This window comes from Phyllobates terribilis, unplaced genomic scaffold (assembly GCF_046119375.1).
Source record: "Phyllobates terribilis strain yellow unplaced genomic scaffold, ASM4611937v1 Scaffold_1__5_contigs__length_1240528914, whole genome shotgun sequence".
Classification (NCBI taxonomy): domain Eukaryota; kingdom Metazoa; phylum Chordata; class Amphibia; order Anura; family Dendrobatidae; genus Phyllobates; species Phyllobates terribilis.
In genome coordinates this window covers 769,810,762-769,830,069 of record NW_027362761.1, presented here as the reverse complement: position 1 = coordinate 769,830,069, position 19,308 = coordinate 769,810,762, and the positions used below count along the sequence as shown (strand labels likewise).

At 38.6% G+C, this 19,308-nt stretch overlaps 1 protein-coding gene across 1 annotated transcript in view; it reads left to right on the top strand.

Moving 5' to 3' along the window:
- LPL (lipoprotein lipase) overlaps positions 1 to 17,046 on the top strand; it is a 45,410-nt gene extending 28,364 nt beyond the window's left edge. Inside the window, exons 3-10 of the mRNA XM_073636967.1 lie at positions 2,894 to 3,073; positions 4,314 to 4,425; positions 5,276 to 5,518; positions 6,532 to 6,774; positions 6,999 to 7,119; positions 8,061 to 8,243; positions 10,187 to 10,294; positions 13,499 to 17,046. Of these exons, the coding sequence (XP_073493068.1) occupies positions 2,894 to 3,073; positions 4,314 to 4,425; positions 5,276 to 5,518; positions 6,532 to 6,774; positions 6,999 to 7,119; positions 8,061 to 8,243; positions 10,187 to 10,294; position 13,499 (1,191 nt within the window). The 3' untranslated portion in view covers positions 13,500 to 17,046. The remainder of the gene's footprint in view (positions 1 to 2,893; positions 3,074 to 4,313; positions 4,426 to 5,275; positions 5,519 to 6,531; positions 6,775 to 6,998; positions 7,120 to 8,060; positions 8,244 to 10,186; positions 10,295 to 13,498) is intronic.
- Positions 17,047 to 19,308: the final 2,262 nt, after the last annotated feature.

The window sequence follows — 19,308 nt, the reverse complement described above, 5'->3', positions numbered from 1 at the left end:
TGTGTGGTATTCTTCAATAATACTGTTACATTTCAGATCTGCTCTATAGACGCGTGTGTGGTATTCTTCAGTGATACTGTTTTATATCAGATCTGCTCTATAGAAGTGTGTGTGTGGTATTCTTCAGTGATACTGTTACATATCAGATCTGCTCTGTAGAAGTGTGTGTGGTATTCTTCAGTGATACTGTTACATATCAGTTCTGCTCTATAGAAGTGTGTGTGGTATTCTTCAGTGATACTGTTACATATCAGATCTGCTCTGTAGAAGTGTGTGTGGTATTCTTCAGTGATACTGTTACATATCAGATCTGCTCTATAGAAGTGTGTGTGGTATTCTTCAGTGATACTGTTTTATATCAGATCTGCTCTATAGAAGCATGTGTGGTATTCTTCAGTGATACTGTTACATATCAGATCTGCTCTGTGATACTGTTGCATATCAGATCTGCTCTGTAGAAGTGTGTGTGGTATTCTTCAGTGATACTGTTACATATCAGATCTGCTCTATAGAAGCGTGTGTGGTATTCTTCAATAATACTGTTACATTTCAGATCTGCTCTGTAGAAGTGTGTGTGGTATTCTTCAGTGATACTGTTTTATATCAGATCTGCTCTGTAGAAGTGTGTGTGGTATTCTTCAGTGATACTGTTTTATATCAGATCTGCTCTATAGAAGCGTGTGTGGTATTCTTCAGTGATACTGTTACATATCAGATCTGCTCTGTAGAAGTGTGTGTGGTATTCTTCAGTGATACTGTTACATATCAGATCTGCTCTATAGAAGTGTGTGTGGTATTCTTCAGTGATACTGTTACATATCAGATCTGCTCTGTAGAAGTGTGTGTGGTATTCTTCAGTGATACTGTTACATATCAGATCTGCTCTGTAGAAGTGTGTGCGGTATTCTTCAATAATACTGTTACACATCATATCTGCTCTGTAGAAGTGTGTGCGGTATTCTTCAGTGATACTGTTACACATCATATCTGCTCTGTAGAAGTGTGTGCGGTATTCTTCATTGATACTGTTACAGATCTGCTCTGCAGAAGTGTGTGTGGTATTCTTCAGTGATACTGTAACATATAAGATCTGCTCTGTAGAAGTGTGTGCGGTATTCTTTAGTGATGCTGTCACACATCAGATCTGCTCTGTAGAAGTGTGTGTGGTATTCTTCAGTGATACTGTTACATATCAGATCTACTCTGTAGAAGTGTGTATGCTATTCTTCAGTGATACTGTTATACATCAGATCTGCTCTGTAGGAGCATGTGTGCGGTATTCTTCAGTGATACTGTTACACATCAGATCTGTTCTGTTAGAGTGTGCGCGCGGTATTGTTCAGTTATACTGTTACACATCAGATCTGCTCTATAGGAGCATGTGTGCGGTATTCTTCAGTGATACTGTTACACATCAGATCTGTTCTGTTAGAGTGTGCAAGCGATATTCTTCATTGATACTGGTAGACATGTATCACACCCAGTACAAAAAGGCACTACTGTTTCAGCAATATAGACGCATAAGAATATTCAACCTGAATATAAAGAACTAAGGGTGTGTGCACACGTTAATTTTTTCCAGCAGAAATTTCTTCACCATTTCTGCATCTCTTAGCAGGAAAAAAAAGCTGCATAAAATTTGCACATTTTTGATGCTTTTTTCCCCCATTCATTATGGTATGTGCACACGTTCAGTATTTGTAGTAGATAAATCTGCTGCAGATCTGTTGCATATACTGATGTTTTGGCAGGAAAAATACATAAAATATGTACTTTTTTTATATGTTTTTAACATATGTTTTTGATGTGTTTTCCCCATTCATTAGAATATGTGAAAAGCTCTGCAAAAATGCTGAAAGAATTGACATACTGCAGATATGAGTGCTTCAAATCTGCAAGGAAAAACCAAGCAACATGTGCATGAGATGTCAGGAATCTCATTCACTTTGCTGGTTCTACGGAAATCCTTCAATTTTGATGACAAAACTGCGCGGGAAAGAAATAGTCCTAGTTAAGCTTTGCTATCTTATCACAGGCTACCAGCTTAATGAAAGCACTATAGTATAATAAAACAATAAACTAATATACACAGATATCAGCTTAAGAGTCACAAATGATTGAGGACACTTAGAACTTATCATGTAGACATAAATGCCATGCTGGATTACTCATCGACACATACCATGTGCCAAATACTGTAAAAGTTGCATTGTGTTGCTTACAAAGAAAACTTCCTTGTAAATTGAAGGCAGAGCTGTGATTAGTTGATTTCTGAACTACCCCCCACCCACCCCCCCAATTAGCATTACATGGCAACCATTCAAGTACATGACAAGCCAGGTCCACCAGAGCAGAACTCTGTTTCAGCTCTTTAAAGGGAACATGTCACCAGGTTTTTACCAGCTAATCTGAGAGGAGGATAGTGTAGAGACTGAGACCCTGATTTCAGGGATGTGTCACTTACTGGGCTGCTTGCTGTAGTTTTGATAAAATCACTTAGCAGCAGGGAATTATCACTAGAAGAATAATAAAACTGCTGCCAGGTAGCCCTCCATATTCATGAGATTTTTATAACACCATCCCCAGACCAGTAAGTGACATATTTGCTGGAATCATAGTCTCTGCCCCTACATCATGCTGCTCTCAAATGAGGTAGCGAAAACCTGATTACAGATTCTCCTTAAGGGAAGTCTCAAGCACTTCATGATGCCCTTATGTTTTAATAGGACATACATTGTCTTCAGCCCCTCTAAATGTTATATTTATATACAGTAATTAAGAAAATTTGTACTTAGAACTTTGATTGTGTGCTGCCTGTATTGTGTGTATATTCTTTCATATACTATGACCATTTTATGCACGTCTATAATGTTTGATGTTCTATCTCATGTAGGTAACTGGCATGTATGAAAGTTGGGTACCCAAGTTGGTAGATGCATTATATAAGAGAGAGCCACACTCAAATGTGATTGTTGTAGACTGGCTGCAGCGAGCACAACAGCACTACCCAGTGTCGGCTGGTTATACGCAACTGGTGGGCCAGGATGTAGCAAGTTTCATAGACTGGATGGAGGTAGGTTAAGATAAATGTATACAATTTAACTTTATTTATGCTTTTAAGAAAGGGAAAAAAAAGTCTGACAATCAAATAGAAACTTAGAACAAAGGACAATACTGTACATCAGTTGTGTAGTGTGGGTTACCAGGTCCTGGGGCATCCCCTAACCCAGTAATAATATCCCCGGTGAGCCACCTTAAAGCAATATATGATCTTAGTGTCAAGTCTTTTGAAATTATTAATGACCCCATAATGACCCCATCCAATGGTGAGAATGCCATCTTTGTGCCAACTCCAGAAAAAAATAGGCTTTTACTCACGTACTGTAATATGAGAGACTCACTTCTTCCCTGTACATAGAGCAGGTTGGTACTAGCAGCGTAATTCAGTATTTAGTCTAACACTAATATCATATAGGCTGTAGGCCTACAGCAGCCTCCAACCTATAGGACAGAGAGTGGTGGGTCATGCAACCTAAGGCCCCCTGCTCTACCACAGGATCCAACTGTATTAGCATCACGTTGATACCACTACAGTTTATAGTAGTGGCACTTGTCTTGGCACTGCCCCAGATCTTATTTTTTTCACCTCTAAGAATATTATGCCCAAGCCAAGGCAACCACCTGTGTACCCCCCATCAATGGTATGCCACTGCAATATAGTCATATTTGGCAGCAACTTTCTGTTTTCTCATCCCAGTCATGCAAGAGGTATAACCTTTTTATTTTTCCTATTTTTTTGTCAGGATTCTCCAGTATCGGTGGTGAGAGTGGCCGGCTATGTGACAGCAAATATGCGATTTGCATACTTCTGCCCACATTGCGACTAGACATGCGCGGCATCGCTCAATACATTTGTTTAGAGTGAGGCCGCACACGTCTAGTCGTAATGTAGCCGGAAGTATGTATGTCGCATACTTGTGGTTCACGTCATGCTCTGCTCTCACCACTGACACCGGAGTATCCTGACAGCAAGCAGTGCACACGCTTTGAAGATTCAGAAGTGTGCAGTCACAAAAAAGTTGTAGTCAGTACACTGTCGGCAATATAGCTTCACATGGAACTTCCTGTGAATATATGGTGGAGCTCATGAATGCGTTACTTATTTTTATTGATACATGAAAATTTAATATAGTCAAAAATAATGCTATAGTTGTTATAATGTATTAATTGAAAGTTACAAAAAAATCATAATGGCGTTAATATTCTTTAGCATTTTTAAAGATGTATCATTTGTATTTTATTTTTTCCAATAGGAAACATTTAATTATCCATTGGATAACATTCATATTTTGGGATACAGTCTCGGTGCTCACGCAGCTGGTGTTGCTGGTAGTCTGACAACTAACAAAGTTAACAGGATAACAGGTGAGAGGAGTTAGGACATCTTGACCATTTCTGTATTCTCTTTTTATGTTTAGCCCTAGTGATGTATTCTAAATTATAAGAGAAACCGCCAGTTTTGACAGCAGAGGTATTATGGATAATAGAGGTAATTATATATATCGTAAAGGAGAGATTATGCCTAGGACATCTTCCATAGTAGTAAGCCAATTGATAGTACTAGTCAATTGATATGTCTAGAATAATTTGAATATCTTTTAAACTGTGAGGTTATCGAGTTTTCACTCAAATTTTCTCTTCATGTGGAGCTTTGTAGAAACCACACATTTCCTTTTCATTAATAAAGGGTAGACCAGCTTCGCTGAGAGAGTTGTGGTGTCTATCTCTTCTTTGTGATAAATGGTCCAATGGGTGTCACTGCACCGTGCTCGGCACCACCACTCTGCCGTCCCACCACCTTTGATTGACATTTCCTATGTATGATATTGGGAAATCATCTAATAATAAATACTAATAATTTTATTTATATAGTGCCAACATTTTCCGCAGCACTTTCCAATTAAGTAAGAATATGTACAGACAATAAAAACATTACAAAGTAATAGGAGGAGTGAGGGCCCTGCTTGCAAATTTACAATCAATAGGGAAATAGCACTGTTTGGAGACACCCATGGGACCACTCAGCACAGATTTGTATACAGCGCAGAAGTTTTATAAACATTTTTTTATGCCACGCTATTGAGGTGATATAAGTAGGTTGTAGAGACGTACAATATATTACATTGCATGTAAACTGGTGGCATTAGCAATAAGGAAAAAACCTTTTGACGGGTTCCCTTTTAGATTCCCCAGCTCATTATATTTTTCCATTCAGGTTTGGATCCAGCTGGTCCCAGCTTTGAATATGCAGGGACCTCGGTTACACTGTCTCCCGATGATGCAGAGTTTGTGGACGTTGTACATACCTACAGTGTAGGAACTCCTGACCGCAGCATTGGTATTCAAAGGCCAGTTGGACATATTGACATTTATCCTAACGGTGGAAGCTTTCAGCCAGGATGCAGCATTGGAGACACCATACGGCTTATTGCAGAAAATGGTATACGTGGAATTATAGGTAATATATGAATAATTATTCTTATTATTTCAATAGCTTTCCTATATTTTTCAAAAATGATCTCAGATTAGAGTTGTGATGAACTAACAATATTTGGTCCATGCTAATTTGATAGCATTTAAGGTCCTAAAAGTATATTCCTTAGAAGTTGCTGGTTCAGCACATGGAGCTTGCTGCTTATTCTACCTTATAAATGTAAAATGTCCAGCCTCCTTACAATCTCGATTTTAACAAAGTTATACCCCTTAGTTGAAACACAGTTTACCCATTGGATAAGCTACAGCTGTTATATTTAAAGCAATTGTGTTTTTTTTTTAAAGTCACAATTCTTTTTTTTTGCCTTCTGGCATTTGTTGGCGTTTTATGCACCAAATTCACATAAAAAGGCAAAAGTGGTTAATGAATTTTATGCAAAATAAAAAAAAAATATTTTTTTCTGTCTTTATTTTTGCGACTCTTTAGCTAAAAAAAAGTCTCACATTTCGTACACAAAATCACTCAAAGGGCGACTGGAGTACATTTGGGAAAATTTTTGCAAATGATGAATCAGTCGAAAACATCTAAAAACCCCACCCACAGTGTCAAACTAAGAAAAAACAACAACAGTCAATCACATATAAAATAGACTTAGAAAAAGGCACAAAAATATCAATTTGGTGGCAAAGCAAAGGCACAAAACACTAAAAATTCAATGAAAAACAGGTGCAATGCAATAATGAATCGGGCCTATGCGTTCACATTTATAACCATTTTTCTTATTACTGCAAAAATGAAGCAAATTTGCTAAAATTTAAAACACCACATTATCATATTGTGTACAGAGCTCCTATGCAAACCTATATGTCTCTATGGTAACAGACCTCATGCATATTTATGCAGCCTGGTTATATTTCTTACCTTACTAGCTTTGCTAATATTGGTTGCAGAGGTGGACATGCCCTTTAGCTTTTATAATATGTTTTAAATACTTTTATTATGTAATGGTAGAATAAACATCTATCTAATTTTTCTAGACATGGACCAGATTGTGAAATGCTCCCATGAACGCTCCATTCACCTCTTCATTGACTCTCTACTTAACGAAGAGAAGCCAAGCATGGCCTATCGCTGCAATTCTAAGGAGGCCTTTGATAGAGGACTATGTCTAAGCTGCAGGAAGAACCGATGCAATACGTTGGGCTACAAAGTTAACAAGGTCCGAGGAAAGAGAAGTGTTAAGATGTACTTGAAAACAAATGCTCAGATGCCATTTAAAGGTAACAATATGAAGATTACACAATTAAAATTACTTCTAAAGTACCTAGAGATGGAATATTTCTGTGAAGTCTATCAATTATCACACTCTTTCTGAGAAAAGCTTATCCTGAACAATGGTTTCTATGTGTACAGTATGTAAATAGTTTCATAATTATGTAACCCAAGGCAACATTAACAAGGTCTATAATCTTTGTTCTATTGTGTCTTTTCTGTTAATTTGCAGTATTCCACTACCAAGTGAAAGTGCATTTCTTTGCAAAGAGGAACTTCACTGTAACCAACCAACCTTTCTTGGTTTCACTGTATGGAACAAAGGGAGAAAGTGAAAACCGACCTCTCATTCTGTAAGTATTGTGTAATGTGTTGTAATTACACAACCGGAAATTGTCTGTATCATAGTTCTCAGTCGATCATGCACTTTACAGAGATTCTAGCCATTAATCCTCTAACGACCAGGCCTTAATGACCTTTTCTTTTTTATTCTTTTTTGCCTTTTTTAGTTAATTTTAGCCTTTTCATGTTTTAGCAGCTATAACGGGAGCTGAGCTGCAGCACCTGTGAATTAAGTGGAGTTGTTCTCGTTCAGTTTACTGCTGCTATAGCCTTAAATCACCATTTTATAGGGGCCGAGTACAAACCGCGATGCGGTGACCCATCGGCAGTCTCCTGTACCAAACTTGACAGCCTCACATATGCCTATAAGGCTGTGGAGTTCCGGTCAGGAGACCAGTGGCATGGGACCCCAAAACACAGATGTATGAATCCAAAATCATATTGGTTAGTCAGATCAGTTCTAGTAATTCTGATAATACAATATAAGTGAGAAATTTGGAAGCAGAGCATGATTTACAGCAAAACATCTATTTGAGAAGTCCATCTACTGTAACTCAAGATTTTTTTAACAATTTTGAAATAAGTTCAAATTTTAGGGTCCAATCTCTTGGTCTACAAATATTTGTCTTATTTTAATTTTAAATGGGTTGTATGAGATCAGAAAACATTACTGGTTCCTTCCAAAAACAATGTCTCTCATGTCCATTGGTCTTGAATGCAACTGAGCTGAACACATGTGGTGTTGCTTGTTGAAGGAGGTTGGCTTTCTTTTTTTTATCTTTATCTTTTTTTTACTCTCATACAACTACTTTAAATGTTTTCTTTTAGAATTTAGAATATTCCGTCAGAGAAAATGAGTTATACGTGAATATAAACAGGCACTGCAAAAAAAATAAAGAAACATGATTGTATACACAATAGGAATCTTAACCAATGTATTTATCCTTCCTAGAGCGGAAATGTCCACCAACAAGACCTATTCCTACTTGATCTACACTGAACTTGATGTAGGCGAGCTGCTAATGCTGAAGATTAAATGGGAGAACGAGTCATATTTAAGCTGGGCAAACTGGTTCAAAACCTATGCATTTGATGTCCAGAAAATCAGGATAAAATCAGGAGAGCTGCAGAAGAAGTAAGCACACAATATCTCTACTAAATGACTTATTTGAATTCAATTAACGTATTAAAATTGATACTAATGTTTAGTAGCTGTGGCATAGCGTAGGTTGCTACTGCGCAGGGTAAGGGTTCATTAGACATGAAATTAAGTTATATCAAAAATAAAGTTATACATTGTTATATTTTTTAGTTTTTTTCTATAACATTTTTGTTTATGTAACTATATTATGACCCTGTCCCTAAACCTAAGCCGATTGCTAATTCCAGCCCTATCTCTAACCCTATCCCTAACCTTGACCCCAGTCCTAACCCTAAGCCTAGTGTTTTCCTTGTTTTAACAGAGAAGACTTTTTTACATTTGGACCATCTCTATCAGCTGTTTCTTGTCTGCCCTTTCACAAAATTACATATCAGAGGAGAGGGAGCAGTGGGAGAGCACAGTGAAGCATTTGTCATCTCAGTTTCTTCATATGTAGAGCAGAGATGAGATTGTCATCAGCTGCTGTGCTCTGCATAAGTAGCAACTGGCATGACAAAACTCGCTTCATCATAAAGAGTTTTCTTATCTTAGTCGCTGCCTGTGCAGAGTACAGCAACTGATGACAATCTCGTCTCTACTGTTGAACTTGTCACAGGAATCTATGACATTGAGCAGCAGGCTACTTTAAAGGGGTTGTCCACTACTTACATATTGATGCAATTTCCGTAATCTCTCTGCCCTTATCCATATGTATGTCACTTGACAAATGGTAAGGTTTTAATATTAGAGTTAGGACTGTCCCATAAGGGTTACTGTGACGTGGTGGGATGGCTTTTACATTATTCTGATCAAAATTATGTTAACTAAATACCCTTTATTATTATTATTATTGCACTGTGCGATTTATCCACTTACTTCCAGTTATTTGGGTATTTTGCTTGTCTTTGGTGTTTCTCTGTGCTCTGCATAAGTAGCAACTGGCATGACAAAACTCACTTCATCATAAAGAGTTTTCTTATTTTAGTCGCTGCCTGTGCAGAGTACAGCAACTGATGACAATCTCGTCTCTACTGTTGAACTTGTCACAGGAATCTATGACTTTGAGCAGCAGGCTACTTTAAAGGGGTTGTCCACTACTTACATATTGATGCAATTTCCGCAGGGTAGGGCATCAATGCATGATCGGCCGAGGACCCGCACGCGGCACCCCCTGCGATCAGCTGTTATCAGTCCCGGCGGCGGCGGCCGCAGGCCGGAAGTGCTTACCTGCGGTGCTTGGCCATCAAGTTGTAGTGGCCGGCGCGGGGTACTGCACATCCACCTCCCATTTAATTGAATAGGAGGCTGATGTGCAGTAACAAGCGCCGGCCACTACAACTTTACAGCCAAGCACTGCAGGTAAGAACTTCCTGCCGTCGCCGCTAGCACAGATAAACAGCTGATCGGCGAGTGTGCCGGGTGCGGGTCCCCGGCCGATCATACATTGATGCCCTATCCTATGGATAGGGTATCAATGTGAAAGTAGTGGACAACTCCTTTAATCATCTAATTGTGTGGCTGCCGGTGGGGAACTCACTGTGACCCTGTTCCTCTTCAAGAAGAAGTGACAATGGAAGATGGACACCCTCATAGAATTTGGTGCTTGGGGCTAGTGTCCCTTTGTCCCCCTTTCCCATCATATTTAGGTGTCAATAAAAACAATTTGTTTATAAGAGTGGACATAAACCAATGAATAAAACATTATAAAAGCACCCACAGTATAACAGTATATTAATGACAACTATACACTGTTAAATCATATGTGCAGTGGTGCACTGACTCTTCAGGCAAGAGGGCAAAAACCAAGTGTATCATGGCTATAGTAGTTGAAATATCGATCCATCATTGCCTTTAATGCAGAAGACAGAAACGTAACACGTAATAAAAACATCTTATTCAACAGAAATTACCATGTGATATGTGTTATACCTTTTCAGGCTAATATTTTGCCCGCAAAATGGAGAACGTGCAACTATCACTCGAGGGAAAGGAACTGTGGTGTTCGTGAGATGTAATGAGCACTCCAACATGAAGAAAGCAGACTGGTATGAGCAGATTTACTTTTCAGAAGTATACATCTTTTTCTCTTGTTTGAATTTCAATAACACTACAAAGTACTATATCTACCTATTACAACGGGTAGAAAAGAACAATGTGCTTCATCTACAAAAACTGCCTAACAAAAATACAGACTTTGTTGTCCCAAACAACCAATCAGTGTTGCTTTCATATTTAAGAGCAAGTTAAAACATAAAGTTGACCTGTGAGCAAGTCTTTTTGTAAGAAAATTTGGTAAATAAGGCTTAAAATAAGTCTCCGGTGTTAAGTAGGTAATTCCATGGTCACTAATGCTCTCCGTCACTCCTTTAATGTCTTTTAGGTTGATGGAGATAACTAGACATTTTACAAAGTGCCCCACTGAAAATCTTCCAAAAATGTGCTTGGAAGCCTTGTTCTAATTAACTTGGGCATCCCAGTGGTGGGGTCCCCAGATACATTTATCACCTATACTGTGGGTAGGTGATAAATGTTTTTAGTGGGATAACACCTTTAAAATGAATCTGTCATGTCAAAAAACATTTTTAACCTGCAGTTAATCTTCAGGTTAATAGCATTCTAAAGCTGCCACACTAAAATCCCCGCTAAGGGGAGGAAATTAACTTTTATCCTCCTGGCAGCCTCAAGCTTTCAGTCTTAGGGGTGCTGCTTCAGTCACCACTCAGTATACAGTGAGCGGCGGTATAACCATGCCCCGGCATTGACTGAAAGCTGGCTTTGCACAGATTCACTGCTGAGCGAGCTGTCAATCAGTGCTGGGGCGTGGTTCGCTAATCACTGAGTGACTGACGCTGTGTCGGTCGTGTCTCTGTGACTGAAAGGCAGATACTGCCGAGAGGAATAAAGTTCTTTTTCTCCCGGCATCAGGCCTTTCAGTGCAGGCACACGGCTTTAGAATGCTATTAACCTGTGGGTAACCCCATATCTGCAGGTTAATAGATTTTTTTACATAACAGGTTGCCTTTAAAGATCTTGCTCCTTTAGGACAATCCTTGTCATTATGCCATATGGGGGTATGTGGCTATCCTAGCTGGAGTTCTACATAGCTCTCTATGAAACAGAGCAAAGGCACTGACAAACAGAATCTGTATTACATGGAAAGTGATTCATTAAGATGCGTAGTTAGCTGAATCTTCCTCTGGCATGATTGCTACTGTGACTTTTGGAGTAAAAGTGTTATCTGTGATGAGACGCTTTGAGGTTTCCATTAGACATAAATTGGGTGGCACGCAGCAAATTAGTCCCATGTTTAATTTTTCCAACATGCCCCAACATGGACCACCATACACTTTATACAGTTGTTGGCCAAACAGTGGTTCAGCTGATTGCTCGACCGGCAGTGATCTCACCCATCTCTCCCATGCACAGGCACCCTGCCAAGCGCTCCTGTGTTCTCTACGAGAGAGCCACTGGCAGACATCTCTGACGGCATACAGTACAGACCAAAAGTTTGGACACAACTTCTCATTTAAAGATTTTTCTGTATTTTCTTGACTATGAAAATTGTACATTCACACTGAAGGCATCAAAACTATGAATTGAAACATGTGGAATTATATACTTAACAAAAAAGTGTGAAACAACTGAAAATATGTCTTATTCTAGGTTCTTCAAAGTAGCCACCTTTTGCTTTGATGACTGCTTTGCACACTCTTGGCATTCTCTTGATGAGCTTCAGGAGGTAGTCACCGGAAATGGTCTTCCAACAATCTTGAAGGAGTTTTCAGAGATGCTTAGCACTTGTTGGCCCTTTTGCCTTCACTCTGCGGTCCAGCTCACCCCAAACCATCTCGATTGGGTTCAGGTCTGGTGACTGTGGAGGCCAGGTCATCTGGCGTAGCACCCCATCACTCTCCTTCTTGGTCAAATAGCCCTTACACGGCCTGGAGGTGTGTTTGGGGTCATTGTCTTGCTGAAAAATAAATGATGGTCCAACTAAACGCAAACCGGATGGAATAGCATGCTGCTGTAAGATGCTGTGGTAGCCATGCTGGTTCAGTATGCCTTCAATTTTGAATAAATCCCCAACAGTGTCACCAGAAAAGCACCCCCACACCATCACACTTCCTCCTCCATGTTTCACGGTGGGAACCAGGCATATAAAGTCCATCCGTTCACCTTTTCTGCGTCGCACAAAGACACGGTGGTTGGAACCAAAGATCTCAAATTTGGACTCATCAGACCAAAGCACAGATTTCCACTGGTCTAATGTCCATTCCTTGTGTTCTTTAGCCCAAACAAGTCTCTTCTGCTTGTTGCCTGTCCTTAGCAGTGGTTTCCTAGCAGCTATTTTACCATGAAGGCCTGCTGCACAAAGTCTCCTCTTAACAGTTGTTGAAGAGATGTGTCTGCTGCTAGAACTCTGTGTGGCATTGACCTGGTCTCTAATCTGAGCTGCTGTTAACCTGCGATTTCTGAGGCTGGTGACTCGGATAAACTTATCCTCAAAAGCAGAGGTGACTCTTGGTCTTCCTTTCCTGGGGCGGTCCTCATGTGAGCCAGTTTCTTTGTAGCGCTTGATGGTTTTTGCAACTGCACTTGGGGACACTTTCAGAGTTTTCCCAATTTTTTTGACTGACTGACCTTCATTTCTTAAAGTAATGATGGCCACTCATTTTTCTTTACTTAGCTGCTTTTTTCTTGCCATAATACAAATTCTAACAGTCTATTCAGTAGGACTATCAGCTGTGTATCCACCTGACTTTTGCACAACACAACTGATGGTCCTAACCCCATTTATAAGGCAAGAAATCCCACTTATTAAACCTGATGGGGCACACCTGTGAAGTGAAAACCATTTCCGGTGACCACCTCTTGAAGCTCATCAAGAGAATGCCAAGAGTGTGCAAAGCAGTCATCAAAGCAAAAGGTGTCTACTTTGAAGAACCTAGAATATAAGACATATTTTCAGTTGTTTCACACTTTTTCGTTAAGTATATAATTCCACATGTGTTAATTCATAGTTTTGATGCCTTCAATGTGAATGTACAATTTTCATAGTCATGAAAATACAGAAAAATCTTTAAATGAGAAGGTGTGTCCAAACTTTTGGTCTGTACTGTATATCTAAGCGAACAAAGGTGTATCATTATGAATCAGTATCAATAGGAATTGTATTTTAGTATTCATACAATATATTAACTCGCAGTCAAATCATGCATTCATCTTATGATATCTTTTTTGTATTTTAGATGTGAAGCGAAATTTGCACTTTAACCCACACGTCCAACGTTATTGTTGCTGTGAGGTGGCATTTGATACTACTCAAACCCTTTATGCCCATGTACAATGAAGTTCAAATAAAGGACATTTCAGATCAGGCAATGGTACATAGACACGAGTTATCTGTTTCTCCGTAGAGCAATAACTGGATCGAGGATTGAACAACAAGTCAATTCATGGTCATTAACCACCCATTCCATGTCCTCTGTGTATTGTGAATATTTAGTTCTTTACAGACTAAACTATTATTGTTCAGTGTATGCTTTCTTCATATGTTTAGTGCACTAGAGTACAGGCTACACACTTGAAATGACTTGAAAGCCATATCTGTATTAATGGGGATCTGTAATGTGATGCCCACTCAAGCACTGTACCAACAAGTATACATTCTGGGCTAGACAATTAGCATCTCTTACCTCTACATCGGCATCAGCAGAGAAAAAGGGTTACGTGCCATACAGAGATATGTTTGTTTATGTATCAAGATTATTTTTTTAAATGCCCATGCTGTGAAAAAAAGGTCACTAAAACAAAGTTGGTTCCTTGAAATACTACTATATGCTTAAAGAGTAACCGCCATTTCATTTTTTTTCTCATAAGTCAATAGTACACAAAATAAGAAACTTTGTAACATCTTATTAGTCAAATCTCCTTCTTTCTCTTCTAGGACTGATCTTTCATTCTCAACTCATGGGAAAAAAAATCTGTAACATCAATATTTATTGGAGACAGATTTTTCCATTACTGAGATGACAGTTGGTGCTTTTAAAATGATAAGGCGGGGAAGGAGCTAGAAAGAGGGAGGAGCAAGAAACTACAGATACAGTTCTCCATAGAATTATATGAGCACCAATTTTCATATCTTATCTCAGCCATGGGGAAATCTTTATTCCCTGAAATCAGATTTTACCATGAATTAAGAATATTGAGAATGAAAGATCAGTCCAGGAGGAGAAAGAAGCAGACTTCTCTGATAAGATATATTACAAAGTTTATTACTTTCATGTGCAGTATTGATTTATGGGAGAGAAAAATTAAACGACGGTTATTCTTTAACATGGACTGTAGTGTTGTATAGACATCAGATTGATTGGATTGGTTATTCCAGTTATTTCTACTAAATTGTCATTACCATAGTCACTATATTCATCAATAATGCATAGAAAAAAGAGCTTAGAATATTTTATTATAACATGGTCAAAGTTGTTACATATTTGTTGCAGATCATGTTAGGAAAACTGAGAAAAAATGAGACTATGAATGAGAATCACAATATATATTAAAACATTCCTAAATGAATTAAATTAATTTATATAGCACTTATACAAATCATTAACATCTGTGTTTTTATTGTATTAACCAACACACTCAATACAAAGTATTAAATATATATCAAATAAATCAAGACTACAAGAGATTACAATTATTTTTATTATGCTTTCTTCATGTGAGATACCTTCCTGCATCCATGAGTTATCAACTGTGATATTGATGAAAGCTCATATAGTTAGGTTTGCTTGGAGTACCTCCTCGCTGCATTTCCCAAATATCTCAGATTTTTTAGAAATCCAACCAATAGATGTGAAATGTCACAGGAGACCCAGGACCTCATATTCTGTAATTATGATTTCTAGTGTAATTATTGAAATGTAAAGTATTTGTCCCTTTAAAAGGGTTGTCTACTACTTGGACAACCCCTTCTTGATCAAAATGTTTTGCCCCGATAAAATAAAAAAGCCTATACTCACCTCTCATGCCGGCGCCCTTCCAGCGGTGTCAGCGCTCGCGGTCCTGGGTTCCCGTACTGCTGTTGTGAAACTGGACCCCGGCCCCCAATCAGCGCTGGCATCACCGTCCCTGCCTTCGGACAAATTGAACATGAAGAGGACCTCTGACTTGCTCTTCATGTTCAATTCGACAGGAGATGGGGACAGTGACCCCAGCTCTGATTGGGCGCTGGCATCACGTGTCACAACAACTGCACAGGAGCCCCGGGGAGAGCGCGTGCAACACCGCTGGAATGGCGCCAGCACAGGAGGTGAGTATAAGCTTTATTATTTTATGGGGGCCAAGCTAGGGGTATGAACAGGAGTTGTCCAAGTAGATAATTTAAGATAATTCACAAACATCATTCTTAGTATTTTCCTCTGATTCTGAGTTACATTATAATTTTTCTCAATTCTTGTCTAAAGTTAAATTCTGCTGGTTACTTGTTTAAAGAAAGCAGTGCATTGTTATGGCTCTACTTTCTTACATATTGAGGTCTACAGTAAGTTATTAGGGGAGATGTCTAACAGCAAAGTGGAAACCTAGGGGTATATAGGGGTGCAAAAGTTGTAATCACAAGTTGGTCCAGATGCCTGTCAGGACCTATTGACTCCTCTACCACGCACATAAGACTAGGGTGACATGACCGTATTTTCTCTCATCTGAGAAAATCCATCCAAATTATGCTAATCACACTCTGATCAGAGTGTGATCTGATTTTCTCGGATGTGGAGAAGATAGAAAAAAAAATGTCTCCATTTTCTCCATTCTGTCAGTACATAAAAATCTCTCGGACTCGGATGTCCAATTTTTTAACGGAACCAGTGACTTGAATAGCAGAGTACGATCTGATATATGCATCGAAATTGTGATTTTTAATTGGACAGACTCAGTCCTAGGAAAAAGTCAAACATGTTCATGGCCCCATAGAAAAACATTGGTCTGAGTGTAATACGATGTTTTGTTGCATCGCACTCGGGCCGAAAATACGGTCGTCTGCATGAGTCCTTAGATTGGTGCTAAACATCTTAAAAGATACAAGATCCGTTATAGATTTTAAATTTGGGCCCAGAAGCTGCACATTTTCAATACTTCTGGGTAAATTGATTTTTTCCATTGACAACCAGCTTAATTTAGCAAGTATTTACTTAAATGAATGGAAGAAATGAACGGAAAGTTGTCAGAATTAGTACAAAATTTGGAAAAAAATACTATTGTCTTCTTGTTACCAATTAGAAAGGTAAATACAGAATTATGTGAAATTCCACTTTGTGATTATCTTGTTGCAATTTATGTACATAGAATTTTCAGTAGCCGACAAAGACTAAAAAGCGTGCATATAGTGTCCTAAGAACCCAATAACTAAGTTGTTGCCATATGATAAAAAGACATTGGTTATTAATATATATATAGTATATAAAAAAATAATATGGAGAGAGATTCTTTATAAAACTATATATCAAACTAATCTTTTACCTTTTTCTAAAAAGAGCAAAAAAAAAAAATAAAGCCATGGGCTACAGCATACACGGCACTACTTGAGAATTTAAAGACTGTTACGTAACGAACATAATACAGACTATTTATTCACTGTGTATGTATGAATGTAAATTATATTTTGTATATAGGTCATTTTTTACTCTGTGTAAATATACTGTAGTTTTCTTTTGAATATTTGGATCATTTACTTTTACAACATGTAACTATCATTGTATGTTTATAAAAATAAAGATTATATTAGTGATAAAAATCTTTGAGTCTTTTGTATATTTAAGATCAATGTTCTAATTGCTGACGTAGAAGTTATTTGAATAGTTTTTTTTATTAGAATGGGTTACTTTGAAGTATTCCAGTTTGGCAGCTTACACCTTGGAGTTTAAGCAGACCTCTATTGAATGCATTGTGCACAAGTTCTTCTGTACTTTCATAGGCAATATGATAGGGGTGAACAATCTACGGCCCACGGGTCATGTGTGGCTCGTGATGCCATTCTGTGCGGCTCCCAACCATATGATCACAGACTTAATTGTCTAGTGTCTGCTTACAGTATTTTCCATGTCACTAATAATAGTTGTGTCCTGGAGCACTGGAGCAAGTTCAGGTAAGTACTAATGGTACAATGTGTGTCCTTATTTGGGATCCTTGTATATTGGCATAATGGGGACCTCCTGACTGGGGCTCTCCAGAAAACAGCTGATAAGGTGAACAGTTGGCTGTGCGTGAGTGCGGCTACTGAAATGGAGAAACTATCAATTTTTTCAGTATCTTGCATAAAGAGAGACACATGCATGTGTCAGTTTGATAGAGGAGAAAAAGAACCCATTGTCTTAATAGTTAAAATTCCTGGAATTAGTTCATCACATATCGGACATTTATGAAATATACTTTTCAATATGCAATGCCTTAATATCCCTTTCGATACGCCATAATTCAATACCCTTTCAGATTTATTGCAACTCCTTGAATTGAATCAATCTTACGATGTGTCTCTCTGATTGGAAAAAATTGTGCATCCCTGAAATACAAAGACATAATAATCCCTATACACATATTCCTTAACCATAGGGGTAGCAACCATAACAGATACTAAGGGTCCCAGCAGCAGAGAGGATCTATGCCAATTGTTGTAGGAACCTTAGTTACACCTTACTGCAGCGGTCCCCAACCTGTGACTCGGGAGCCACATGTGGCTCATGTGCCCATGATGTGTGGCTTCTGGCTGCCTGCCATCTTGGTGCACCACCACCTGGTCTAGAAAACAGCTGTGAAGAGGAAGTCTCCAGATGGTGAATTTTAAGAGTAGCCCCCCACAGAAGAGAAGATCTGGATGCACATATACTGGCCTTGGGGGTCCAGAGGTAATTTAAGTGTGGTAAGCTGGAGATAGGATGATATTGCCAGTCAGAGGACGTTCTTGAAGCTGGTTTGGACAGTGTTGTGGGAGTGCTTGTGAAAGGTGGGTAAGGTGGGAATCCCTGGATTTTTGTATACTGCCTTGTTGTGAATTCTGTGGAAAAGCTTTGGCTGTCATGATACCGGTAATGGGGATCTGGGTGTCATCTGGGTGAGGGCGGCAGGAGCTGGATGTGGCTCACGACCCTTTCTCAGATCTGAATGTGGCTCTCAAGGTAAGAAAGGATGAGGACCACTGCCTTAATGAATTTCCACTATTGGGAGGGTATAGGAATCTTGGTAACGGAAGTGGAGGAGGAAAGGGAGTAAATACAATAAATGAATGCAGAGGAGAAAAGTAAAGGAGTAAAAATCATATCTAAAAATGTAGCTACGTTACTGAAACTATTCATGATTCATTATGTGCTTAAAGGGAGACTAATATGAAGAACAGAGATCATTAGTTTCTTAAGAGTAACTAAGTATTCCTGCTCACATCTGCTACTATAAAAAAAAAAGCAATAGCTAAAGAGAATGGAAAATGTTGTACTTCCCTCATATCCTGCTTTTGTTATCACCTGTCATCACCATGCCCACTGAGGTCACAAGCATTTTTCTGTGTCTATAAAGATCATTCTACAGCAAGGACGAGTCCTAAAATTCCGGTACCATACTTCCCGTCACCACCTGTCACATGCATGTTTCAGTAAACACTTCCGTTCTGACCACCTTTTCTTAGAACTATTCTTTGTGCTATTCCTTGGAAATGTGTCAATAAATTATCAACTGGGCATTTACTTTTCCATCTTCTGACTGACCAGTATCATACTGTATAGAGAAACACCAACTAGTTACCATAAATTTCATAACAAAGGAACAGATCACAGAGTTTTAGAACAGATGTTCAATAATTATTTCTTTGAAAATGCAAGTGAAAGACACTTGTCAGAAGAGCTGACATATCCTTTTTAATATGGCGCAACACTTACATTTAATAATAATCTTTATTTATAGATAAAATCCAGAAGACACCTACTGTAGAGTATATATTGTGCTCAGTAGGACGACTCGAGCATACTCACAACTCTACACAATCTGTGAAGCTTATTGTTTTACTTAA